The sequence below is a fragment of the Phocoena sinus genome, chromosome 2 (assembly GCF_008692025.1).
Source record: "Phocoena sinus isolate mPhoSin1 chromosome 2, mPhoSin1.pri, whole genome shotgun sequence".
Lineage (NCBI taxonomy): Eukaryota > Metazoa > Chordata > Mammalia > Artiodactyla > Phocoenidae > Phocoena > Phocoena sinus.
In genome coordinates, this window is record NC_045764.1 from 63506629 (window position 1) to 63533246 (window position 26618).

At 46.8% G+C, this 26618-nt stretch overlaps 1 protein-coding gene across 4 annotated transcripts in view; it reads left to right on the plus strand.

Moving 5' to 3' along the window:
- HEXA (hexosaminidase subunit alpha) overlaps positions 1–20153 on the plus strand; it is a 40854-nt gene extending 20701 nt beyond the window's left edge. Inside the window, exons 2-14 of one of the 4 annotated variants that reach the window (XM_032623108.1) lie at positions 7319–7411; positions 9107–9172; positions 10780–10826; positions 11371–11481; positions 12348–12449; positions 12936–13068; positions 13967–14147; positions 15085–15171; positions 15430–15502; positions 16166–16349; positions 16517–16607; positions 17305–17409; positions 18480–18723. In XM_032623108.1, the coding sequence (XP_032478999.1) occupies positions 7319–7411; positions 9107–9172; positions 10780–10826; positions 11371–11481; positions 12348–12449; positions 12936–13068; positions 13967–14147; positions 15085–15171; positions 15430–15502; positions 16166–16349; positions 16517–16607; positions 17305–17409; positions 18480–18543 (1337 nt within the window). In that variant the 3' untranslated portion in view covers positions 18544–18723. Of the gene's footprint in view, positions 1–7318; positions 7854–9106; positions 9173–10779; positions 10827–11370; positions 11482–12347; positions 12450–12935; positions 13069–13966; positions 14148–15084; positions 15172–15429; positions 15503–16165; positions 16350–16516; positions 16608–17304; positions 17410–18479 lie in introns of all 4 variants that reach the window. The other 3 variants (XM_032623110.1, XM_032623111.1, XM_032623109.1) reach the window with 3 other exon arrangements.
- The last annotated feature ends 6465 nt before the right edge of the window (positions 20154–26618 follow it).

Below are 26618 nucleotides of genomic sequence, written 5' to 3' on the forward strand. Positions count from 1 at the left end.
AATATTTTTGGCCTAGAATTTCCACGTCTAGGAATTTTCCTACCAAAATCTCTCACAACTGCTTTAACAAAGAATATATATATGAATATTTACTAGAGCATTGTTTATAATATTGAAAACTTAGAAGCATTCCCAAATGTCCACAAAGAGGAGAGAAGTTAGGATTTTCACCTTTTTAAAAATAATTAATTAATTTATATTTTTGGCTGCATTTGGTCTTCGTTGCTGCACATGGGCTACCTCTAGTTGCGGTGAGTGGGGGCTACTCTTCGTTGCGGTGCGCGGGCTTCTCATTGTCGTAGCTTCTCTAGCTGTGGAGCACGGGCTCTAGGCACGTGGGCTTCAGTAGTTGTGGCACATGAGCTCAGTAGCTGTGGCTCGAAGGCTCTAGAGCGCAGGCTCAGTAGTTGTGGCACACGGGCTTAGTTGCTCCACGGCATGTGGCATCTTCCTGGACCAGGGCTCGAACCCGTGTTCCCTGCATTGGCAGGCAGATTCTTAACCTCTGCGCCACCAGGGAAGTCCCCCAGATTAAGTTTTAAAAGTAGAGGAAAAAAGAAAACTTTTAACTACAACTTTTACAAAAGAAGACAGAAAGGAGAATATTCAGGATTCACCTATGGGCTAGATGGATTGTATCAATATTTCTGAGTAGGTATTAGTAGTCTCTGGTGGGTGAAGAATCTTAGGACTTGTGGGAAGAGGCACCATGGTCTAGACTGAATCCAGCAGCACTATGGAGGGGCTCCAGGCTCAGGGCAGTTGGATTCTCAGACTCCCACTCTACAGGGAGAAGTCTGACAGGGGTGGTCTTGCCTCTTCCCTAGACACACCAATGCTCTTGTGTATCAGCTGCTTCCCAGGCTTGGAATACCTTTTCCCCTCTTGGTACCTGGCAAACACCAACTCAGTGTTCAAGGTCCTGCTCGTAGGTCCCCTTCCAAGGTTAAGCCTCCCTCTCTGCCTCCGGAAAGAGGCAACTATAATATCTACTGTAGCCTTTATCACACTGTTTTGTAATTGTTGTTTATATTCGTCTCTCCCACTAGACTGTGAACTCCTCAAGGGCAGGGACCAGGGCTTGTTTTTCCTTTTAACTGCCTCAGCACCTAGAACAGGTCCTGATGCACAGTAAGTGCTCCATGTATCGTGGTTGGAATGAGTGGGAAATGAATGATTCCAAGGGCTGTCATTAGGCCAAGTACAGGGAGAGGAAGCCTGGAGGCCACGCATATGAAGCTGGGAGTGGCGGGGAGGGGGAGGGTGGGGGTGGGGGCAAAGTGGGCGTGGAGAACCAGCGTTGGCCCCAGTGAGCAGAGTGCCAGGACTGTGGGGCAGGATAGACCTGAAAGAGTGGGATGTGCCAAAGGCTGGATTGACTTCCCTAGTTTCCACTCCAGAAGCCAAACCACATGCCACTTTATAACCAAAGCGAGTGGTGTTTTCTTTATGCTGCTGAGATTCTGTGAATTAAACACACTGATATGGTGGAAATGTTTTGATTCACAGAGGAGCAGGGTGGGTCGAGGGACAGGCTATTATGCACTGAGGTAAAGACGTGGCTTCTGGGTACCCTGTTGCCGGAATGAGTTCTCCCTTCCAGAGAAGTAGAAAGACCTGAATCTTCGGATTTGTGGACCTAGGAGTTTTCAGAGCAGTGTCTGAAAAGGCTCTTTCTGGATGTCTGGGTGTCTTTTTACTATTCCCCACCCCAGTCCCAGAACTTCAGAAATACTAGGTTTGGGTGTATAAAAGTAATCTCTACATTAACTGTTTGCCATTTATATCTGATTATTGTATAGCACAATCATTATGCATATGTAGCATTAAATATGCATTTAAAAAATTCTAGTGTCATTCATTTTTTTTCCAGCAAACATTTATTGAATGACTACCGTGTGTCAGGCACTGGGAATACAAAGACACTGAGATTGGTCCCTGCTGTTGAGGAACTCACAGCCTTGGGGAGGAGACAGACAAATAAACAGCCTATATTAAGATATCTTTTATGAAAAATGTATGTATATGTTGCTTCATGATCACATAGGAAGGTCTCTTAGGAAAGGGTGGGGGACTGATAGAAAGTTTTAGAAAAGGAAAAGCAGAGCTGTTTCTTAATCAGGTGAGATGTGGAGGCAATGAAAAGTTTGTTTCAATTGGAGGAAGCAATACATGCAGAGAAAAAGAGGGAGAAAATGTGGCATTTTCAGAGTTCTGTAAAGAGTTCATCGTGCTCCTGTGAGAGTTCCCCCACAGGAGCAGAGAAAGGTGAGGGTCGAGTTCATATAATCATCCAGCAGATTCTGCACTTTATCCTGAGAGCTGTGGGGAACCATTGTAGGCTTTTGAGCAGAGATTTTCATTATCTGATTTTCATATTAAAAGATCACAAAGGATAAGAGATGGAAATGGGATATATATGGAGGCAGGGAGAGCAACTGGGAGATTTTTTTTACAGTCCAGGTGAAAATTCACAAGAGGCTAAATTAAGGCATTGACCCAATGTGGGTGGGAAGATGGTGGTGATGTCAAGAGCCAGGAAGGATTCTGTAGTTATAACACTTAGTTGGGTCTTTCTTTTTAACTGCTGTAATCTCAGTGTTTAGCACAGGGTTTGGCACATAGACAGTCAATAAGTATGAGTGAATAAACTTGCGCTCTACTCAGAAGGATGGAAGAAGGAAGAGGTTTCTGGTCTGGGTAAATCAGTAGATGGTGCTGTTATCAAACTGAGAGAGAAGGTCAGCCAGGAAGAGGAATGAAGAGTTAGTTCAATTCCGTATTTAAGATTTGAAGTGCTTTTGAGACATTTGAGTGGAGGTACTGTATGACTCTAGAGCTCCAGAAGAGTTGGCATGGAAAGGTAGATCTGAGAATCATCAGTCTACCATGGGAGTGGATGACATTGTCCGGAGAGCGTATAAAGTAAGGAGAAAAAGAGAAGTCTGGAACCCTGGGGATACCAGCACGTAGGGGTGGGTGAAGGAAAAGGAGAATGAGGAAGCATGTTCAAGGAGTTAGGAGGAAAACCAAGACAGAGCAGTGTCCCTTAAGCTAAGGGAGTTTAGTTTCAAGAAGGTCAGGGCTGTCTGCTGTCTGATGCTGCCAAGAGGTCCTGAAAGTGTTAGTACCATGCTGCCTCTGTACAGCAGGGATTTTTGTCTGTTTTGATCACTGTTGTATCCCCAGCACAGAATAGCCTGGCTCATGGTAAGCGCTCAGTAAATAACTTGAATGAATGAATGAATTTGTTAAAAAGGATCCCTTGAATTTAGTTGCAGAACTACAGGCCCTTGGTGAAGGCATTTTCAAAGGAGTGATGGTGGAGGAAGCCAGATTATAGTGGACTGAGGAGTAGAAAGGAGGTCAGGAAGTGGCTACAAAGAGAGGACTAAGGATGGCCAACTTGATGAGCACCTCTCGTGTGCCGGGCACTGAGCTAAGCACTTCACACGCTTTAACTCATTTAATCTTCTCAACAGCCCAATGGGGTAGGTACTGTCATGATCACCAGATGGGGAACCTCCAGCTCAGAGGGGAAATAACTTGCTCAGGGTCCCACAGCTAGGAGTGTTAGAACCCAGATTTGAGCCCAGATCTGTCTGACTTTAAAATTCAGCACTGAACTGCTCAGGTTCCATTTCCTCTAGAGTTTCTTTTGTAACTGGAAGGAGAGAGAGAGAGTGACTGTTTGAGATGACCTGGAGTCAAGACTAGGAAAGACTTGCAAAGATTTTAATGCCGATGGGAGAGAATCAGCGAAAAGAAATAATTTGAAGGTTTTTGGGGGAAAGGGAGATAACTTATACAAGAGGAGCCTGAGGAGAGTTGCAGAGCACAGGTGAAGGGAAGCCCCTTCCACCAAGGTAGGAAAAGGAGACGGTGAAGACCAGGTGTGAGTTGCAGGTATTTTTGTCAGGGAGGAGCGGGGAAGGTAGAGGTGGATGATTGCTGATTGTCAGCTGAGAGTAAAGGAGGTTGTGATCCAGTTGTGGACTTGAAGAAAGTGGTACCAGTCTGAAATAGCTGTTGCAGAGAATAGAAAAAAGCAGTGGTGGAGAAGCAGATTTTCACGATTGGCATCAGGGGCCCAGCCAAGATGAGAGACCAGGATAGGTGCACGGAAGGCAGATGTTAGATTGATCCAGGTTGAGGGTTTTGCCCACTGTGTGCAACCGAAGACAGGGACAGGCTGTTGAGAGTACTGGCTAGATTGTGTTTGAGGTGATGGGTCACCACATCTAGGGTAGCAGTGAAGGAAGTGAGGATGGGAGAGGATTGAGAAAGGGAATGGAAGGATCATAGTACTGGCATCTGGACAAAGTACAACAGCGGGATTTTGGTAGTAAAAGGGTCTAGGATTCCCTTGTTCTTGAGTTCCACATCCAGAGCTGACCTGTGATGAATAAGGCTAAATTGTGCTAAAAAGAGGGCACAAGGGTAGAAGACTAACTGTGGTTATCTCTTCAGAGAAGAAGAGGGGTGCCAAAGATAACCTTTTTTTTCTTTCTGCTGTAAACACTTCTGGGCTGTTTGAATTTTTTTAACTTCTTAAATTTAAAAAAATACAAACTTTTCAATGAACCCAAAGAAAAGAGCAGGCGTCCATGAAAGTGGAGACGGGAGCAGTGGTCTAGAATGGGACCCCGGAGTATGTGACCTGTCTGTGGAATCACAAAGTCCTGGCTCTGAGGAGCTGCTGGGACCTGGTCCCACCCTGCCATTGTTTATCAGGGAGGAAGTGGGAGCCCCGAGACTCGCTCTGCTTGGCAGCAGCAGGGCCAGAACCAGAACTAACCCTTCCTGATCTCCCAGCTCAGTGCTCTGTTTTCCATGCTGCTTCCTGAGCACTTGAGGCTTCAGAATTTCCTGCTGTCCCGCCCGGGCTCATTGCGAGCGTTCCCGTGCGATTGCTGGTGAGCAGGCTCTTTGCCAGACCCTGCTTCCCACACCTCAGTTCTTCCCAGCGCAGGGTGTGTGGGTGTTTGTAGAGGCGGCTGGCTTGTCCCCTGCCTATTTCCTGTTCTCTTCAGAGTGGCAACTTGGAGGCGGAAAACCACAATGATGGTCTCTATTTACATCCTTTAAATGACCCAGTGTCCCTCCTGTTTTGTCAGCTCTCACATCACTGTGTCCCCTGGTCCTTCCTCCTCAGAGCTTGTTTAAGCAGCAGCCATGACTCTGTGTCTTCTTTATCAGCCCAAACCCACATGAGTCACTGAGAGCACTTAGGACGGGGCTTCTTCACCATGAGATTGGTGGTCAGGGGTGGAGGGATGAGCCCTTAAATTAAGGGCATTGTTCTAGGGGAAAAATCCTTTCATTTTTGTCAGATCTTCAAAGGAGTCTGGGACCTTCCCCACTAAGAGACCATGCATTTAGAGAATGGAGTATAGGTGTGTTTTAGAAAAACAAAAATATAATAACAACAGCAGTTAGATGTTTTCTTGTCTTCTAAGTAAGTTCAGATAAACCTGGTGTTTGTGCAGCCTCTCTCATCATCAGGACAGTGACCGTGGCAGTTGCATATGAATAGCTGTGATTTCTCCTCAGTTTGGTAGACTGAGGTCCAGAGGATTCAGACTATACAGCTCAGGACTTTTGTCCTCTTTTGCATGCCCGCCTGGGTAGATGTGCACATGAGCTCCCACACAATGATATTGGGGCTCCACAATGTGTGGGGTCAGGTGGGGATAAGGAGACAAGGGATGAGGCCGTGGTTGAAGGAAGGGATATTCTTTTATAGTTTTCTTCACGCCTGCCTCTCAGTGAAGTCCTCCTTGGTCTTTGGGGTTTGTAGAGATGGCCTGTCTGCTTAGAGAGCTTGGGATGGCCCTGCACATTCTGCTTTGAGCGTGCTCTCTGCCCTGAAAGTCTGGTTGTCCTCCTGTGTTGCGGGGATGAGTCTTCAGGGTTTAGAATGGAGTTGTGAGTTGGCCTGTCCCAGAATAGCCTCAGATTCTCTTCTGCCTCCAGGGTTTAAGCAGGTATTAGTGTGGGGCAACAGGGTATTTACAGGCAGGGGAAAGAATATGTCTGCTCATTGTGGTGGGAAAGGGCCCCTGATTGACTTGCTTCCTGGCTGGCCTGAAAGCCAAGATGTAGCCATGAGGTGTAGTGATCAGGAGATTTGAGCAGGCTTCCTTGAGATGGTTCAAGGTGCCTGGGTCCCTTCTGCCTAGAGTTAGATAACATTTGGGATTCCAGTTTGGTTTTGAATCCTCTCTCCCTGCTTTTTGCCAGGCCATCCTACCCCTGACTTTATAGTTCCATAGGAAGTCAGGGATGTTGTGGTGCCAGTGGGGATGAATGTGGCTCCAGAAAAAGAATAAGAGAGTGGGAGTTCACTGAGGTTCAGGCTTGGAGTGGTACAATCAGAACCACCCTGAAGGTCATGGAGAAGAACCAGTGGGAGGGTGGGAAGAGACAGTACATTCATGTTTTGGCTTTTTTTTTTTTCCCTGCGTAGACTGGGATGTGTTAAACTATATTAGATAGTATATAGTTGTCTCCTACTGGGTGGCTTTCCGCTGTTGGGAAGAAGTCTGCCTTGGACAGAGAACCTGTTTGGGAAGAGGAAGGAAGGAAGCAGGATGGGCTGGTGGCCACGTGCCTTTGCTGGAGCGCCCGCTAGGTCATCTCAGGCCTCCTTTGCATAGGAGATCCTCCTGTCATCTGCTTCATCTGCTCACATTAGCTCCTCAGCTCTTACAAAGTTGGAAGCTTTCATCTGGAGCCCTCCAGAGCAGTGCTACTTCAAGTGCCCGTCTGCAATGAGATGAGAAGCATACGCACCAGAATGTAAAACTGTTCCCTTCAACAAGAAAGCCTTGTTATGAAAAATTGTTAGACCTAAACAGTGTGTTTGCTCTGACATAGTTGCCTCACATTCTGGAGTCATGTAAGCTTCCTATCTGGTGACCCACCAGTAACACCGTCTGCAGATCAGCAGCTAATCTGCAGACCACACTTTGACTAGCAGTACTCTAGAGCCACCTTTAGTTCAGAAGCCGTTGTTGAGGTCTTGGAATCATGTGCTTGGCCTCTACAAGTCAGAAACAGAGAGCCCGGTTACAGAGAGCTGCTGCCAGGTCAGTCATACACGGGCCAGGCGGGTTACTAGGGAGAGCGGAGCACGACCGAAGTGACCAAGTTGAACAGATGACTAGGCAGTGCCAAGGGCAGATCCGTCCCCTCCCCCTTACCACAGGCACACAGGCTGAAGGGACCAGAGCCAGCAACCCTTCTGTAGGGCCTTAGTTTTGCCTGTTGTTTCTGGTGGCAGGTCAGCCTCACTGAGTTCATCCTGTCCTTGCAGGAAAACGGCATATGTCAGAGAAGAATTCGTTGGTTATCCTTGTTGTCACTCCTGGATGTGACCAGTTTCCTTCTTTGGAGTCTGTGGAGAATTGTAAGTACCGCCTTGTTCCCTGTTCGAGAAGAGAAAGCACTTGTTTGGAGCTGTAACTCCAGATGGCCTGGTCTAAGTTACGGATGCTACGCCTGGAGCCCTCCATGAGTGTGGGGACCAGGGCTCACCAAGTGCCCAGAGCGGTCAAAGGTGAATTTTTCTTATGCAGTCTAACCAGCATCTGACAGTTGGCTGTGAACATCACACTGGCTATTCACTGAGTCCCACAGGACACCTGCCTTCTGGACTGAATATAATCCCACTGGCATTTTAGGAACTTGTACACTTTGCTGATTTTCTCTAAGAGACCCTACCCTGGGAAGAGAAGGAGTTTTCGGCCGTTTGAACCGAGATGAAGTCAAGGCGTTGGTTCTGTGGCTGCCACCGACCTCTCTGAGCAGCAGCATTTGGGGACGTCTCAGTCTGCAAAGCGAACATTCAGGTCTTGGCTTCTTCCTTACATTCCTGATGGGGTAGCTGAAGCTTGGAGACAAAAGGACAGGAGGGTGATTCCAAAGGCTCTGGGAATGTCGTAACCTGGACTCACCCCTCCAAGCATCCCTCTCCCCTTCATACTTGGAGCTAAAGCCTGGCAGGAATTATGTTTCCGGTGGGGAAACTGACCCACAGGGTGGGTGGTGCTTTGTAGAGGAATCTGTATCCACCTGCCCCTCCTCACACACTGTCTTCCAGGGCCTCGGAGCCACTGGGTGACCACCCTCCCACTGTGGCCCCAGGCCTGAGTGCAGCCTTGCTTGCTCAGGGAACGCCTCCCCTTTGAAAGAAAAAACAAAATGTTAGCTTTTTTTTTTTTTTTTGGCAGTGCCATGCGGCATAAGGGATCTTAGTTCCCCGACCGGGGATCAGACCCACGCTGCAAGTGTGGAATCTTAACCACTGGACCACCAGGGAAGTCCCTTGTTGTTATTTTTTGTTTTATAATATATTGCATTTTTATTCCTAAATGAAAGAGAACTATCCATATATAACGGAAAACTCCGCATGGGTGACAGCTTATCTTTTTTTTTTGAATTTTATTTTATTTTTTGATACAGCAGGTTCTTGTTCATCTGTTTTATACATATTAGTGTATATATATCAATCCCAATCTCCCAGTTCATCCGACCACCACCACCACCACCCCTCCCTGCTTTTCCCCTTTGGTGTCCATACATTTGTTCTCTACATCTGTGTCTCTATTTCTGCCTTGCAGACTGGTTCATCTGTACCATTTTTCTAGATTCCACATATATGTGTTAATATACGATATTTGTTTTTTCTCTTTCTGACTTACTTCACTCTGTATGACAGTCTCTAGGTCCATTCATGTCTCTACAAATGACCCAATTTCGTTCTTTTTATGGCTGAGTAATCTTCCATAGTATATATATACCACATCTTCTTTATCCATTCATCTGTCAATGGACACTTAGGTTGCTTCCATGACCTGGGTATTGTAAATAGTGCTGCAGTGAACATTGGGGTGCATGTGTCTTTTTGAATTATGGTTTTCTCTGGGTATATGCCCAGTAGTGGGATTGCTGGATCATATGGTAATTCTATTTTTAGTTTTTTAAGGAACCTCCATACTGTTCTCTTGTTGTTATTTTCTAATCCAAGGATTTGCACAGAACATGTGATTGTAATCTGAGGGCAGAAATCCTTAACCAAATGGAGTCATTTCTGTCATTTCAGACACCCTGACCGTAAATGATGAGCAGTGTTTCCTCCTCTCAGAGACTGTCTGGGGCGCCCTCCGAGGTAACAAGATAGGGCTGACACTCGGAGAGAGAGAAGGATGATGTGGGAAGGTCGGCCCTGGTGGGGTAGGGGTCAGGACTAGGGGCCCAGCAAACACCCCCACCTTAGGAAGCTTGCTTTATGGACCAGTTGGAGTGTTTCCCCAGCTCCCTGAAGGGAGTATTCTTACAGCTGTCTCCAGAAGTTGACAGGTGTCAGCCTGTGCGGGGGCAGCCACTCCCCTGGGCAGGTGCTCTGGGGAAGCAGGGGGCAGGCAGCTGGGGAGAGAGGCCCACTCTGCCACAAGCACTGCTTGTTCAGCTCTCCTTTCAGACACATGATTGGAAAGGTTCTTTAAAAACTAGATCAAAAGGAATAGATAAATGTCAAAAAAGAGGTAAAGAGTGGTAAAATATGTAGAACTCTGTTATTTGGGGAGAAAATGAGAACTTTGCTAGCTAACGAGTGATAGGCCCCCCTGCCCTTCTTCTTGGCTTACTGAAAAGGTATTCGGTCCCTAGATACAGACTTAGCCAAACAACTCGACCGCTTCTGGTAAAAGGTCTGCTGGTGAACGATGAGAGAAATTCTCACTGAACTCCAAACGTTGTTTTGGTTTGTCTTTGTTCCCCAGCTTCTCCTCCCCTCCCCTGTGTTTTGGAGAAACAGCATGCCAACTCCCCTTTGTAGTTTTTGTGTGGGTGTTAACTATTAGGCAGGTTAAGGTAGGGGAGATCTGGGACCCCGAGTGCTAGGCGTCAGAGTCAGACTGGAGAGAAGCCCAGATGGTACACTGGAAGCCCGCCTCAAATGAGCTACTGAGTGACCATGAAAGTCTCACAAATTCTTAAATTCTGAAAATTTAGGATTCTGGGAATCCTTCACAGGGCTTCTGCTGGATTTTCAGAAGTGAGGCCCCAGCTGTTGAGAACATCTAGTGCTCTGGACTCAGCATGCCTGCCCTTGGGCTTTGCTGGAATCTAGGAGTCTGTGTCCAGTCTTCTGGGGCAGTTGTTGCCTGCCACACCTCAGCTCCCTATAGCTGGTTCTCTTCTCAGGCTCTGAAGAGGAAAAGTGGAGGCTTCTTTTTCTTCTGAGTCCAGCTGTGGACCCACAAGTTTCTGACTGAGTTTATGAAACTCAAGTCAATGATCACATTCTCACAATTCAGTCTGGGAGAAGTGAAGGGGCAGCAGATTGGGGACCCCTTTTTCTCAGCTCCCTTAGCTCCTAATGGGTATTATCCATGGAAAGCTTTAACCCCTTATGAGCTGGCCTGTCCCTGCGTCTGTCCTCATGGGCACACATCTTGGCCTCTCTTCTTAATATCTTTGTAAATTCAAGGCTTAGGAAGTATAGATAAGAGGCGTGTGGGTTAGTGTATTGCTAGGAGGGGCACAAAAACCCCTCATGCTGCCACCTCCCCAAATAAAATACAGAGTAAAAATAGATACTGGCTTCCTACTATCCCCTTTTCGTAACTGTTGAGAAAACCATCAAGCCTACACTAGATCCCCTCTCACTGTGTGCCCAAGCACTGTGCCGTGCCACATGGGAACCTTCCAAATGGTTCCAACTCTTTACCTACCTCCCTAAGTCTTTATATCTGCCTCTCTACTTCCCTGCAGGTCTGGAGACTTTTAGCCAGCTTGTTTGGAGATCTCCTGAGGGCACGGTGAGTGTGGGCCCTCAAAAAGGGCTCCTTTTAAATCTCTGGGGGACACACACACACACAAAAAAAATCTATGGGGTTTACTCCCAATGTTGAGAGTCCTGGAAATATCTTATTTTACCTTAAACAGAGTCCTGGTGGCTTGAGATGGCCCCAAAAAAGAGTATTCAAGGAGATATGGATGGAAACTGGTTTGGTAGATTTTGCCAGTTGGGGTATAACTTAGCTCCCCTGAGTCACTGTTTAGAAATGACCTTGAGACCACACTGCTTTGAAGAAAATATTAACAGTCAGTGAAAATTTGGAATGTGTGGGCTGAGTGGTATGTGGGACACCTGTGTTTGGCTGGCATGGGACAGTTGCTCTCTGGACAGGTACCTGCTTATGGTCATTGAGGTAGAGGTGTGTGGTGTTTGTGGAGACAGTTACCCTGCAGAACAGTCACAGGTTGGCTTTTCAGGGATCTTGGAAGACTTTTCTCATCCCCCTCCACCCCACTGGTGAATTTCCTTTGAATCTTAACATGTTCAGTGTTTGGTCCACACAGTTCTATATCAACAAGACGGAGATTGAGGACTTCCCCCGCTTCCCTCACAGGGGCTTGTTGTTGGATACGTCTCGCCATTACCTGCCACTGGCTAGCATCCTGGACACTCTGGTACGCAGGCCTTAAGGCCTTCTTTGCCCTCAGGGTTCTGGGGTAATGGGACAACAGATAGATCAGGTGCCATATTCTTAAAGAGTTACAGAGAGAATGTGCATAACTTAATGAGCTCCCGGGAAAAATGTAAAAGATGACCTGCTCCAAGATTCAAAAAAATAACAAGAGTGATTTAAACCTACCCCATTTGGCTACTGAGGACCAATGTCCAGGCTATCTCCAGCGATGCAGGAAGTGGTTTGGGGAATTGACTAAGCAGAGCTAACTTTAGTTAGTACAAAGCCATAGGAAAGAGATGTTCAAAAGCCTTAGCTGGGGATGTTCCTCACTGTCTTGAATTTGATGGGCAGTCTTACCTGACAGTTGCTGATCTAGCTCACGTGTCTAACTTTTCCTTTGCTCTCCTGATGGAACCAAAGAAGTGGACACATCCACCAGTTTTGGCATCTGAGATTTATGGATTATGGGGCTACTAAATTCACAACAGACCTCACCGTCTGGATAAACACTAGTCAGACAACCCAAAACAAATGGCAGGAGGAAATACTAGTTTTCAGGGTATTGTGGGGCTTTCTGAAGACCCCAGGGTACCACGGAGCTGCAGCCCTCCTCTCGATGTGACCATAACTCATCCCCCAAAGAGGAGATACTACTTCTGTCAGCCATCTTCGCATGTGCAGGGTCTTCCCCTTCCCTCCAGGCCAGGCGCAACCCGATGCGAAGGTTTGATAGGGAGAACCCGTGAACACTTAGCAGGAAGCTGGGCAGGTCGAGCCTGTTAACGTGTGTGGAGCAGCCTGCCAAGCTTGGGGCTGAAGCCGGAGAAGTTGTACTGAGTTAACTGTGCGTGCTCTGACCTACAGGATGTCATGGCATACAATAAATTCAACGTGTTCCACTGGCATCTGGTCGATGACTCTTCCTTCCCATATGAGAGCTTCACTTTTCCAAACCTCACGAAAAAGGTATGCCTTAATTTCGTCCAGACCAAGTTGATGGCTTGAAGTCTGAACCTGGCTATGGCGCCCTGCTGGCAAGGACACCAGCTCTCCTCCTAACCAGCCAGTTTTAGGGACACACTGACATATAGGGGGCGGGCACTGGATTTGGAGTCAGGAGACCTGAGTTCAGGTCCAAACTACACCATTAATTTGCTCTGTGACCTTCAGGAGAGAATCTCTCCTGGTCCCATCTTCTTTTTATTTATCTATATTTGGTTAGCTGGGCATAATAACTACCTTATTCATCTCACTGGCATCATGGCACTGAGATAAGACAGTAGATGTGATAGCTTGTGGGAAATTATGATAAAGTTCCTTGAAGACCCCTGATACCAAAGGGCTCTTGGTAGATTTTCTGATATCCAGGGGAGTCCAGAAGGCATTTTGAGTATCCTTTCCTCTGCCAGCCTTCAGGAAATGAGGTCCTGAATGGTGTTTTGTGCCTTTCAGGGGTCCTACAACCCTGCCACCCACATCTACACAGCACAGGATGTGAAGGAGGTGATTGAATATGCGCGGCTTCGGGGTATCCGTGTGTTGGCAGAGTTCGACACTCCTGGCCACACTCTGTCATGGGGACCAGGTAAGAATAATGTCTGGAGGTGGAGGGAGGCTACTGATTCCCCTCAACGGGACTTTAGGATATTGGCTTTTGGATGTAGCATGCCTCAGCCTTGGTCTCTGGAAGAATGTTTTCCATCAACTTTTTCCACTGGGAATTTAGATAGGCAGAATTTACTTTGGGCGAAGGAGGCCGCTTCTTACTATTAAAATATGGGCAGGGACTTTCCTGGTGGCTCAGTGGTTAAGAATCCGCCTGCCGATGCAGGGGACACGGGTTCGAGCCCTGGTCCAGGAAGATCCCACATGCCACGGAGCAACTAAGCCCGTGAGCCACAACTACTGAGCCTGCGAGCCACAACTGCTGAAGCCCGTGCACCTAGAGCCTGTGCTCTGCAACAAGAGAAGCCACCGTAATGAGAAGCCCATGCACCGCCACAAAGAGTAGCCCCTGTTCTCTGCAACTAGAGAAAGCCTGTGCACAGCAACAAAGACCCAATGCAGCCAAATAAATAAATAAATAAAAAGGGCAAATTCTTCTCAGACGTCCTTGCCTCACGATGCCCTTGTAGGCTGTTGTGCTCTAGCGTGGAAGAAAGATTTTGCCAGTTTTGCTGCATCAGGCTCTCTGCTTTTCTGCCCATAGGCTACGTGAGGGCAAACTTTGGGACCAAGGGTGACCCCTGCTGGAAGAGTGTGTCAAGGCAGGAGTATGTGTGTGACCGTTGTCTGTGTATGATTGTGGACATACTAGTATTTCTCTGATTGTCACTAAATGCTCATAATTACCAGTGTCTGTGAATGCCTGAGTGTTCCTGTCTGTGTGCACGTAATGTCTGAATGTGATTGTCATCATGTATGTGACTGTATGTGGGGTCTGTGTATTTGTGACACTAGTGTGAGGTTCTCTATTGCCTTAGGTGTCCCTGGATTATTAACTCCTTGCTACTCTGGGTCTCACCCTTCTGGCACCTTTGGGCCAGTGAATCCCGCTCTCAACAATACCTATGAGTTCATGAGCACGTTCTTCTTGGAGATCAGCTCTGTCTTCCCAGATTTTTATCTTCACCTTGGAGGAGATGAGGTTGACTTCACCTGCTGGTATGAGCCCTGTGAACTTCCCATCCTGGCCTGATGAACTGCCTCCTCAGAGTAGAGGTTAGCCCGTGAGAAGCTACCTGTCTCAGGTGTTCCTCATCTGTCTCCATCCTGATGGCTTAGATCTTCGGCCTTTTCTCTCTCCACCTACAGAGAGGCCCTACCTGATTTTGGCAAGGCTGTGAATGTGAAACTCTCCTTTCCTCCTGTCATAGCCTTGAGATATTTACAGAAAAACCAGCTCTGGGCACAGAACTGTCTTGGAAAAATCAGGATAGAGAAAATCCCTTCTTTTGGCAGCTTAAAATAGTCTGGTTGAAGAGACAGGACACATATGAATTCGAGGTTAATATATGACAGTGTCTAGTTAGTATTATGTTGTAAGCTTCCAACCCTCAGATCTGCTTAGCTCAAAAGAGGCTCAGGGGCTTCTTGGCGAGGTGGGCACTAGCGCTGGATCTGAGGAAAGAGTGGAGGAGGGAAAAAACAAAATGTAGACCTTGTGGGGTAAGGGAGCTGCAATGGGTGACAGACAGCAATGCTTGTATCCAACTGGAATAAAGAATAAATATTAAGGGAAAAGCAGACTATGCCCAGGGTGTGGGAGGTAAGAGACAGAAGCCAGAATCCATTGTGCCGGAGCCCCAAGCCTAGACCTCAGAACCATATGTCATAGCCCAGAGAGATTGATATGTGTTCTCTTTGAGGGTGAACTTGAAGCTCTTCAGATCCAGACTCAGCCTTTCTCAGCCTATGTCAGTGGCCCCCTTCATTTAACTTTGTTTAGCCACACCTCCCAAATTTGTGGCCTCTTGAGATCCTCAGTCAATTGGTTTTTCAGGTGAAAAAACGGAGTTGTGGGAGGCCAGGTGATACATCCCCAAGCTCTGGGCTTTGAGGATGTCAAAAGAATTAATCTTCATTTTCTTTTGGGATTCAGGAAGTCCAACCCAGATATCCAGGCCTTTATGAAGAAGAAAGGCTTTGGTGAGGACTTCAAGAAGCTGGAGTCCTTCTACATCCAGACGTGAGGAAGGAGGGAGGGAGGGCAGGATCCCTGGGGGTCAACTCCTGTGACGTCCTCACTTTCCATAGCAGGACCAGGACCTGCTGGACCACTCTCTGGGCCCCTGAAAGGGTCCTTTGTCATGTCCTTTCATTGGAGTGGTTGATTCCCAACTGGTCAGTCAGGAATGGGCCCCTAAGCAGGCTCAGCCCCCAGGGCACTGGCACCTGTAGCACAGAGCCTGTCTGAACTGAGCAGACATTCCCTTTACTCTCTAAGGCTGCTGGACATCGTCTCTGCCTATGGCAAGGGCTACGTGGTGTGGCAGGAGGTGTTTGATAATAAAGTAAAGGTGAGCCAGGGGCAGAGAGAAGGGGCCACCCTCGGTGCCTCCCCATGGTCTCCCATCCCTTCCCTGCTCCTGTGCGGGTACAGAGGTCTGAGCCCTGGGTGTGGGTGTCAGGGCCTCCATCTGTCTTCCCTCACTATGAACTGAACGAGTTATTTCTGCTGCTAGGTTACTTGGGATTCCTGAGACTGGCATGATGGGTTGGGTTTTCCTGCCTGTGTCATAGACTAGGATCTTCCAGGTCTGCGAGCAGGGCTACCTTCTCCTTCATTGTTGAGCACTAAGATCCCAGCTTCCTGCCACGTCAGGGGCTCTGCAGGAACCTCGTCCCGTCCTCAGAAGCATCTGGAGATGCTTGGACATGGTAGCTCCTGATCTGTTGAGTCTCCTGGGCCCCACTGCTTGTCTCCCTTAGCTCACAGCTGGTGTTACTATCTCAGTGTAGACAGGGAAGCTGCAGAAGGACTGGGGGAGAGGCAGCAGGGAGCTCTCCTAGGGCCTGTGGGACCCTCGGCCTCTGCACTGGGCTAGAAGCTCAGTTGTTAGGAGTCACAGAGAAATGCTTTGCTGCTGGGGAGCAGAGGCAACACACACCCCTTGGCCTGGGTTGCTTGCATAACACTGTGGCCCGGGAATCTCCTACTGCCCTTTGACCTTTCCTGACAGGTTCAGCCAGACACAGTCATCCAGATTTGGCGAGAAGAGATGCCTGTAAGGTACACGAAGGAGATGGAACTGGTCACCAGTGCCGGCTTCCGGGCCCTGCTCTCTGCCCCCTGGTACCTGAACCACATAACTTATGGCCCTGACTGGAAGAATATCTACATGGTGGAGCCACTGGCATTTGAAGGTAAACAGGGAGCTCTCCTTGCTGCCAAAGGCGGCTGAATGGGGTACAGGGCGGGAGGCAGGAGATTCTGGGCTGGACATTGCAGGTCAAGAGACGAAATGACCTATCTGAGGAGTGGGCCACGTTGGGAAGGCGGTAGAGGCCTGTGGTTGCTTGTTTTCCCTCAGGTAGTCCTGAGCAGAAGGCTCTGGTGATCGGCGGAGAGGCCTGTATGTGGGGAGAGTATGTGGACAGCACAAACCTGGTCCCCAGGCTCTGGTAAGGGCTATCTGGGGACGTGGAGGGTTGGGCCTGTGGGCGTGGGCTCTCCCTCACAGGCTCAATCCCATCCAGCGTCCCCCAGCTGAGCACCCTCCTTTCAGGCCTGGGAGAGAAGGGGCATTGCAGTGTTGCCCCTGTTTGTACGTAAGTCACCTCCCGCCTGACTTGCATATTTACTCCTCCAGCCCATTAGATGTGTCAGACGGAGACTGTTGTCCCCATTGCACAGATAGAGATAAGGAGTCCTGGAGAACATGTTGAAAGAATGTTGCTTTCGGGATGGCTTGCCCAGGATCCAACCCTGAAGTGCATCGCCCTGTGATAAGACTCCTCTATGCTGTCTCCTCAGAGGCTGCAGCCCCTCACCAAGTCTGGTTGGGTGTGTAGAGTTTACATTTTGAGAACAGCTGCTCGGCCACTGTTGTATCCGTGTTCACGACGCCTTTAAGGCGTACTCTGGTTCCCATGTGTTTGGGAGAGGAGGAGATGGGATCACGATTCCCATTTTGCTGAAGATAGAGCTGGGCCCTGGAAGTCCCTGTGAGCCCTCCAGCCGGCTGTCACTCTGATTAAGGTGTTGATCACGTCCCTTGGCCCCGAGCTAGTCCAGGGTACCTAAACAAGAGGCTGTGGGTATCCAGCACCCTTGCCAGGAATCCAGGGCCCAACCTGGTGCATGTCCCCTTTCCTGCAGGCCTAGAGCAGGGGCTGTTGCCGAGAGGCTGTGGAGCAACAAGATGTTGACCAACCTGGACTTTGCCTATAAACGTTTGGCACACTTCCGCTGTGAGCTGCTGAGGTACGCAGGCCGTTGGCAGGTTGGGGGCTGAGGAACCCTACTGACAGGAGAAGAATACTGATAATAGCTAACACTTGCAGGGGCATACTGTGTGTGGCAAGCCCTGCGCTTAGCCCTCTGCCAGCATTGCTTCATTGAATCTTTACCATAACCCTATGAGGGGGATGTAGTTTTATCCCCATTTCAGAGGTAGGCAGCTGACGCACAGAGCAGTTAAGTAACTTGCCCAAAGTTGCTCAGAACCAGGATATGAACCAGGCTGACTTCAGAGTCTGCGCTCGTAGCCATGGCCATGATTTTATGGGTTCTCATGACACCTGTGCCCCTGTTAGGATGGGCCTGCGTAAGATGGTCATTTCCCTGATTCATTCACTTACTAGGTCTTGAGGCCCTAGGGGAAACAGCCTAGTAGAGAGGGGAGTCCCAGGCTGAGAGCCAAGCATGGTGGGGTCTGAACCTCAACTGTCTGTAATTTACTGGGCGACTTACCATCTCTGAGCACATATCTTATTTGGGTAATAAAGGAGGCATGCCTAGAGGTACCCTAAGGAGATTGGTCAGGTCCTGGAACTTGTGAGGCTGAGACCTAAGGATAGGATTTCATGTCCACACCCTGTGCATGGGCTGGACAGTGCCTCGGTTCCCCCCCTCACCACATTTACAGAGTTTTAGAGCCATTAATGGGGGCTCTGTGGGCCAGGAGCACTGGGCACCCCTTAGGCATCCAGCTTTTTTCTAAAGAGACTGAGTTATTTGGAGCTGGGGCACAGAAACAGGCAAGTTAGAAATACAGAGGTGTTCCTCAAGGTTCCAGGGTGTCCCTGTATCAAAATCACCTGGGGCACCTGTTCAGATTGCAGATTCTTGCCAACACACGGCCCCACCCCAAGCAAGAATCTCTGGAAGTGAGACCCCCCCCAAGGAATTTTGGTGTCTAGTGGCAGTTTGAAATCCACTGAACTGGGGGAAGGGGAGACCATTGGTTGGGGTGGAGAAGGTGTTGCTGGGGCCCAAGACCGGCCCCCTTCCGAGGGGCTCATCTCGCCCTGTTTCTTTACGTCCTCTCACAGGCGGGGTGTCCAGGCCCAGCCCCTCAGCGTAGGCTACTGTGACGTGGAGTTTGAACAAACATGAGCAAGTACCCCAGGCACCGAGGAGGGTGCTGGCCCTAGGAGAGCGGTAGCGGGGCCAGGCTTCCACTGTACCCCCTGCCAGGGGACGGGGCCCCTTGCCCACGTGCCTGTGTGCCTGGAGACAAGGGGGCTGGTGTTGGTGCTGGTGTCCAATAAAGAGTGATGTGGCGTTTTTCTATAATGAATGTGGATTACCTGTGTGAAAAAAAATGTGAGTGGCCCTAGGGTAAGGGAGCTGCCAGAACTGGCCTTCCACCCCTGAGGGTGATAGGGCTCAGCAGGGCCCCAGCCAGGCTGGGCTCAGTATCTGCCCCTGGAGGGATCTTATAAGTTGAGGGCTGGGAATGAAACCTGTAGCCTTTGTGCTGTCCTGCTCCGCCTGAGTTATGATGCCTCTCCAACCCCACACATAGTCCAGACACATACCCCATCAGTAGACTCATCACTTAGACCTCCAAGGCTTCTGTAGACAGAAGACACCATAGGGGACCAAAGAATTTCTGGGAAGCAGCAGGGGCTTCAGCCCCAACCTGGTCACAGAATAGCCCCTCCCCAGTGCATACTCACGAACTTCCCTCCCCTAGAGCTTTTCTTCTGCTTTGGGTTACTTGTTACTTCAATTGCATGCAACCATTATTAAAGACTGAACACATACTATGGTCCTGGCACTGTGGTAGGTGCCAAGAATTTGAAGAACTTAGTCCCCAGAGGCCCTGTTCAACTCCCCAAAATGGCAGCAACTTCCACCCCTCCTCCCACCCGTTTTCAGTCCAGTAGCATCTTCTCAGAGAATTGACAGCACAGCTGAGACCATGACAGGGAAGCCCCTGGGGGACCAAGAGGTGGGGATGTGGCTCTGGAAGAGTGTCTTTGCACAAGCTGACCAGTTTTCCCTAGGAGAACTGGCTCATCGTGGACCCAGACTTCCCCCTAGTGGTTTCATGTTCACAAGTGACAGTGCAGCCCAGAGGCTGGGCAGTAGTGGACAGCAGCTGTTTTAGATGAGGATTTCTTTGACCATTTTTTTTTTCTTTTACCTGGTCTTGGGCTGGAAGGACAAAGGAGAGGTCCCAGGCATTTCTTTCAGAAAGTTTCCAATCTAGTGGATACAGAAACTTGGGGAAGGCAGGCCTGAGAAGGGATCTCAGTAAAATTTGGTCCTTAAATAGCATCCTTCAGTCCCTTGATCATGCTCCTCTGGGGACTTGGTTGGACATACACCAGCCTGGCCTTCTTGCACTGTTACCATAGGGGCAGGTTGGGCACCTTCTACCTGCAGAATCCTCTAAGGAAGGGGTATTCACACAGCCCAGATGAGCCGAGCCCAGGGCTCTGGCCTGGAGAGACATGAGTTAAGGCTCTACCATCTGTACCCACCAAAGCAGCACCCTTACTCTCTATTACCCGGAGAAGCCTTTGGGGTAGTCCCAGACAAGGACCTGCAGAAATGCTGCTATACTTCAAGTGCCCCTGCTTCCTTTCTGATCATAACTGGAATATTGCTATTGTTTGGGATAAAAAGATCAGACACTAAGTTGTAAGTCTCAAGTCAATGAAGGAAGAGACCATGAAAACACTTGTATTAAAGCAGTAAAGGTCTATGATTTCTTACTCGTCTCGTAAACATTTTCTTTAATGTTATTTTTACAATTAAAAAAATCAGTGTGGCCTGATCAAGTGGTGGGATGTGCTGATCCCCAGCCTCCACCACTGCATCTCTGGGCCCACTGATCATGACAGCATTTACCTGAAGGTCATCATCAGACCTTGAACTGCTGACAGGTCAGAGACAGTGCCCGTAGCAACCGCCCAGTCGGTTCCGATGTACAGAATCACTGCTTCCTCACCTCATCTCCCTTAACCTGTCCCACCCTGCGCTGGGCCAGGCTCCTCTGGCCCGCTTGTGTTCTCTGTTCACCACCAGGGGGCGGGGAAGTGCCTGAACTGATTTCCTGGCTCTAGTTATCTTTGGGCACAAAGGGTCCGCCCCTGCTCTCCTCTGAATCTCCTAAGGATGCAAAGCAGCCTTAATGGGAATATAAGTAAAGGAGTGAATGGAGGCTGGGAGGACATTCACCTCCTTGGTAGGAGTTGAGGCAGTGAGCCAGGTACTCCTCCCTTCTTGGAAACCTGATGTTTTGAGGTGCACCTCTGTGGATTAGCATAGGGATAGGATAGCAGAGGACTTGGGAGCACAGGTGCTCCATAGCACTAGTGATGGGGGACACAGCAAGGGGTGAGGAAAGCCAAATGATACTTGGCTTTCCAAGGGAAAGGTGAAAAAAGGATTCTATGATATAGATTGAATTTAACTGATATCAGTGTAGATGTACACGCCTAGTGGCAACATTGCTAGCACTCTAAAGTTGAGATTTTTATAGTTTTTGTCAATATCACTTGCAAGATTAATCAGTACAGGCTGTGACAATTGTGTATCGTGCTTTTTTTTTCCACTAAGAAAGAAAATAAGTAGGAATTGTCTTAAAATCATTCTGTATTTTTTTCCTTTATAAACATTGAAAGTTTGAAAATCAGTGTCCCTTTATACTGTTAATAAATATATAAATAATATAAATACATAGTAACTACCTTCAGTGAAACATTTACTTGTTGATTTTTTTTCAATACTGTTGATTCTAACTATATATAAATCTTCACAGTTGTTTTTAAAAATCCTTTTTGAAGTAGCCCTGTGTGTGTGTGTGTGTGTGTGTGTGTGTGTGTGTGTGTGTATTTTCCTGCATTTTTCAGTGAGGTTTTTAAAAATGGAAATGTCCATGAACCTTGCTTATTTTCACAGTAATAACCATATTCTAACCACATCCATGTTAGGTCTTCCCTGCCACAGTAAGAACTTTTATTTAATGATTTCAAATGTTTCAAACAGAATACTGTAGAGAATAAAATAATACACACAGTATAACCACCACTCAGCTTTATCACATCTCAATAGTTGTATTTACTTCAGATTTTTCTTTTCAAGAAATGAAACATTATATATGTCCCCCTTCCCGGTTCCATTCTCTTGCTTCTCAAAATAACCACTTCCTAGCTTTTATTTCAAATCTTACTTCCTCTGGAATATCTGATACTTAGCTATGATTTTTCTTCATTGTTAATAAATTCTTTATGGCTCACTTCATAGCAAATTAGGAAGGGATGTTTTGGGAAGCCACTCAGAAAAGGGGTGTGTGTGTGTGTGTGTGTGTATAGATAGACCAGCTGGCAGGCAGACATGGGAAGAGGGACATCTGTGCTGTGCTGATGTGCTGCTGGACTTAAGAGAGGATGTTGGGGGCATCTGGATAATTATTTATTATGAAAGAAGATATTTATTTATGAGGAAAATATTCAGAGAAAAGTATGCAAATGTTTGTGTATACTCACATAAGTCAGAAATCTGAGTGAAGATATTTAGGGAAATCCATCCAGGGGAACAAAAATGCTTTGTCATTTTCTTTTAAAAAAATATTATTTATTTATTTATTTTGGCTGTGCCCGGTCTTCGTTGAGGCACGCGGGATCTTTTTGTTGTGGCATGCCGACTCTCAGTCGTGGCATGCATGCGGGATCTAGTTCCTGGACCAGGGATCGAACCTGGGCCCCCTGCATTGAGAGCGCAGAGTCTTACCCACTGGACCACCAGGGAAGTCCCTGCTTTGTCATTTTTATGTGCTTGCTGTGTCAGGCGCTGTTATAAGCACTCGATTGGATGTTAGTTTATTTAATCCTCATCCCAACCAGTGAGGTAGGTATCAATATTATCCTCACCTGACAGATAAGGAAACAGACATAGACAGTTTAAATGATTTGTTCATGGTTAGATAACTAGGCTGAGTCGGGATTTGTGCTCAGGGACTGTGGATCCAAGCTCGCCTAGTTAATTCTAGCCTGTCCTGCGGCCTGCCATCAGCCACAGCCCCAAACTGAACCAGACATCTTCCTGCTCTTGAGCTCCATGTTCAGACAGACACACAGATAAAGCTGGGTACTCAACTATGTCTGGGCTCAATTTCCTCCCACTTTTCAAACTCTTCCTTACAAATGGTTCCTTTCAGCACACACACGTGCACAATCTCCCTTGTCTTTTTTGTAATTTTTTTTTGGCTGCGTTGGGTCTTCGTTGCTGCACGCGGGCTTTCTCTAGTTGTGGTGAGAGGGGGCTTCTCTTGGTTGCGGTGCGCAGGCTTCTCATTGTGGTGGCTTCTCTTGTAGCGGAGCACAGGCTCTAGGCACGTGGGCGTCAGTAGTTGCGGCACACAGGCTCAGTAGTTGTGGCTTGCAGGCTCTAGAGCGCAGGCTCAGTAGTTGTGGCACACGGGCTTAGTTGCTCCGCGGCATGTGGCATCTTCCCGGACCAGGGCTCAAACCCGTGTCCCCCTGCACTGGCAGGCAGGTTCTTAACCACTGCGCCACCAGGGAAGCCCCATCTCCCTTGTCTTTAAACAAAAACTCTCCAGCCTGCTTTTTCTCAGTCAGGTTGCCTGAACCAACTGCAAGTTTGGCTCCATTTCTCCACTTCTCATTCAGTCCTCATGGCCTCACTGAGGCCAACAATAACCTACATGTTGCCGAGTCAAGGGACATTTCTCAATAATAATGAAAACGTTACTTGACCTTTTCTTGTATTTTGAGATTTTGATCACTCCTTTGATATTCATTCTTCCCAGACTTCTTTGACACCATCCTTCCCTGAGTTTTCTCCTACATCTTTCATGATTGTTTCTCAACCTGCATCACTGACTCTTCCAGCAAACTCACATCCCACAACCAATCATGTTTTTAAGGGTCTGTCCTCTTTCCTCTTCTATACTTTCTTCTCAGTGATCTTGTTTACATATAACCAAATCTTTAACTATATGTATAGATCTAGATCTAGATCTATATCCTCTGAGCCCCAAACTCATCCACTTCATATCACCCGAAGCTCATGTGCCAGACAGAATTCATCACCTTTCTTCACAGCTCCTTACTCTACTCCTGTACCACTCTTCTGCCACTCATTTGAGCCAAAATCTGGGAATCATCCTTAATCGCTCCCTATCTGTCACAATTGCCTTCTAATCTGTCACCAAGTCATGCCCACTCTGTATCAATAAATCTTAGAGCCATTTACTCCCCTCCATCTGCACTGTCACCATCTTTTTATAAGCACATAACATCTAACCCTGAACTTGGAAGAGGCTCCTGATGCACCTGCCTCAAGTCATCTTTTTAAGCTGCAAGTCAGGTTATGTCAATTTCCTGCTTTTAATTTTTCCAAATTGCCCCCTTGTCTAATGCACTTAGCAAGGTATGTTAGTCTCCGACTTCAAGATGATGTGTCTCTTGAGCTCTCCATCATCATTTCCTGACGCTACCTGCATTAGTCAAGACTTCTGTAGTTGCAGGGAAACAACTCAAATTGGCTTAAGCAAAAATAATGAACAAATAAAAAATAACATTGCCTCATGTAACTGCATGCCTCATGTAACAAGAGTCAACAATTATATGATCCTAGGAATAAATCTAATGAAAGACATATAACAACTTTATAGAATAAATTATTAAAATTTTCAAAAACACCCAGATGTCTTTGGAAAGAAGACCCAAATATAGATATGTAACATGTTCAAAAATGAGATGACCCAATATTGTAAAGATTTTAAAATTATTTGTAGATTCATTGGGATTCCAGTTAAAACCAAATTTTATTTTTATTCTTAATCTACTGAATAACAGTTTGTTCAAAATAATAACAGCGATGTTATTGATTATGATACCTTATGGATAAGTGAAATAAATGACAGCAATGTTGTGAAGGATGGGAGGGGGAAATTGGGAATACTCTATTATAAGGTTCTTGTACTACTCATGAAGCAGTACAGTGTTATTTGAAAGTGGACTTGGATAAATTGTAAATGTATTTTACAAACCTTAGGGCAACCACTAAAGTGAAAAAAGAAGTATAACTGATATGATAAGGAAAGAAGATGGAATCATTAAAAATGCTCAATTAAAACGATAAAAGGCAAAAAAAGACTAGAAGACAAAAATGGAAACAACAAACAAGGGCAACAACAAGTATATCAGATAATAATCCAACTTTATCAATAATCACTTTAAACATGAATGGTCTCAATAAAACAATTGAAAGACAGAGATTGTCAGAGTGGATAAAAAAGCAAGACCCAACTACATGTTTACAAGAAACCCACTTTAAACATAAAGACACGGAGGGATTACAAGTAAAGGGATGGAGAAAGATGTTTCATGTTACACTAATCTAAAGAAAGCTGGCATAGCTATATTTCAGATAGAGCCAACTTCAAGGAAAATTGTCAAGGGAAAAAAAGGGACATTACACATACTACCCAAAGCAATCTACAGATTTAATGTGATCCCCATTAAATTATGCATGACTAGAACAAATAATCCTAAAATTGATATGGCCCGTAAAAGATACAGAATTGCCAAAGCAATCCTGAGGAAAAAGGACAAAGCTGGAGGCATAACCCTCCCAGACTTCAGACAATACTACAAAGACAATACCAATCAAAACAATGTGGTATTGGCACAAAAACAGACATATAGATCAATGGAACTGAATAGAGAGCCCAGAAATAAACCCACACACCTATGGTCAATTAATTGTTGACAGAGTAGGCAAGAATATACAATGCAGAAAAGACAGTCTCTTCAGCAAGTGGTGTTGGGAAAGCTGGAAAGCCACATGTAAATAAATGAAGTTAGAACACTCCCTCACACCATACACAAAAATAAACTCAAAATGGCTTAAAGATGTAAATAAAAGGCATGACACCATAAAACTAGAAGAGAAAATAGGCAAAACTTTCTCTGACATAAATCGTAGCAATGTTTCCTTAGGTCAGTCTCCTAAAGCAATAGAAATAAAAGCAAAAATAAACAAATGGGACCTAATCAAACTCAGAAGCTTTTGCAGAGCAAAGAAAACCATAAACAAAATGAAAAGACAACCTATGAAATGGGAGAAAATATTTGCAAAAGATGTGACCAGCAAAGGCTTATTTCAAAATATATTGTATAAACAGTTCATACAACTCAGTAACAAAAAAGACAAACAACCTGGGCTTCCCTGGTGGCGCAGTGGTTAAGAATCTGCCTGCCAAGGCAAGGGACACGGGTTCGAGCCCTGGCCTGGAAAGATCCCACTTGCTATGGAGCAACTAAGCCCATAAGGTGCGCCACAACTACTGAGCCTGAGCTCTAGAGCCCACAAGCCACAACTACTGAGCCCACGTGCCACAACTACTGAAGCCTGCGCACCTAGAGCCCGTGCTCCACAACAAGAGAGGCCACGACAATGAGAAGCCCGTGCACTGCGACAAAGAGTAGCCCCCGCTCTCCACAACTGGAGAAAGCCTGCGCACAGCAACGAAGACCCAACAACAGCCCAAAATAAATAAATTTTAAAAAGACAACCCAATCAAAAAATGGGCAAAAGACCTAAATAGACATTTCTCTAAAGAAGACATACAGATGGCCAATAGGCACATGAAAAGTTGCTCAACATCACTAATTATTAGAGAAATGCAAATCAAAACTAAAATCAGGTATCCCCTCACACCAGTCAGAATAGCCATCATTAAAATGTCTACAAATAACAAATGCTGGAGAGGGTGTAGAGAAAAGGGAACCCTCCTACACTGTTGGTGGGAATGTAAATTGGTACAGTCACTACAGAAAACAGTACAGAAGTCCCTTAAAAAACTAAAAATAGAGTTGCCATAGTGGGAACAAATCAAAGATTGCCATTTTCACCTCTCATATTCAAGATTGTACTGGAGGAGAATCACAGTTCCTAGTTTTCTGAGTTTTATGAATTCAACTTTGGTACTGCTTACTGAGGTTGTGTACTTTAGACATTTGCATAAATTAATAATACAGCATATGTGGGGATTCCCTGGCGGTCCAGTTGTTAGCACTTCGTGCTTTCACTGCCAAGCAGCCAGGTTCAATCCCTGGTTGGGAAACTAAAATCCCACAAGCTGCGAAGCGTGGCAAAATAACAAGAACAACAACAAAAACAAACAGCATATGCTAAAACAAATTAAA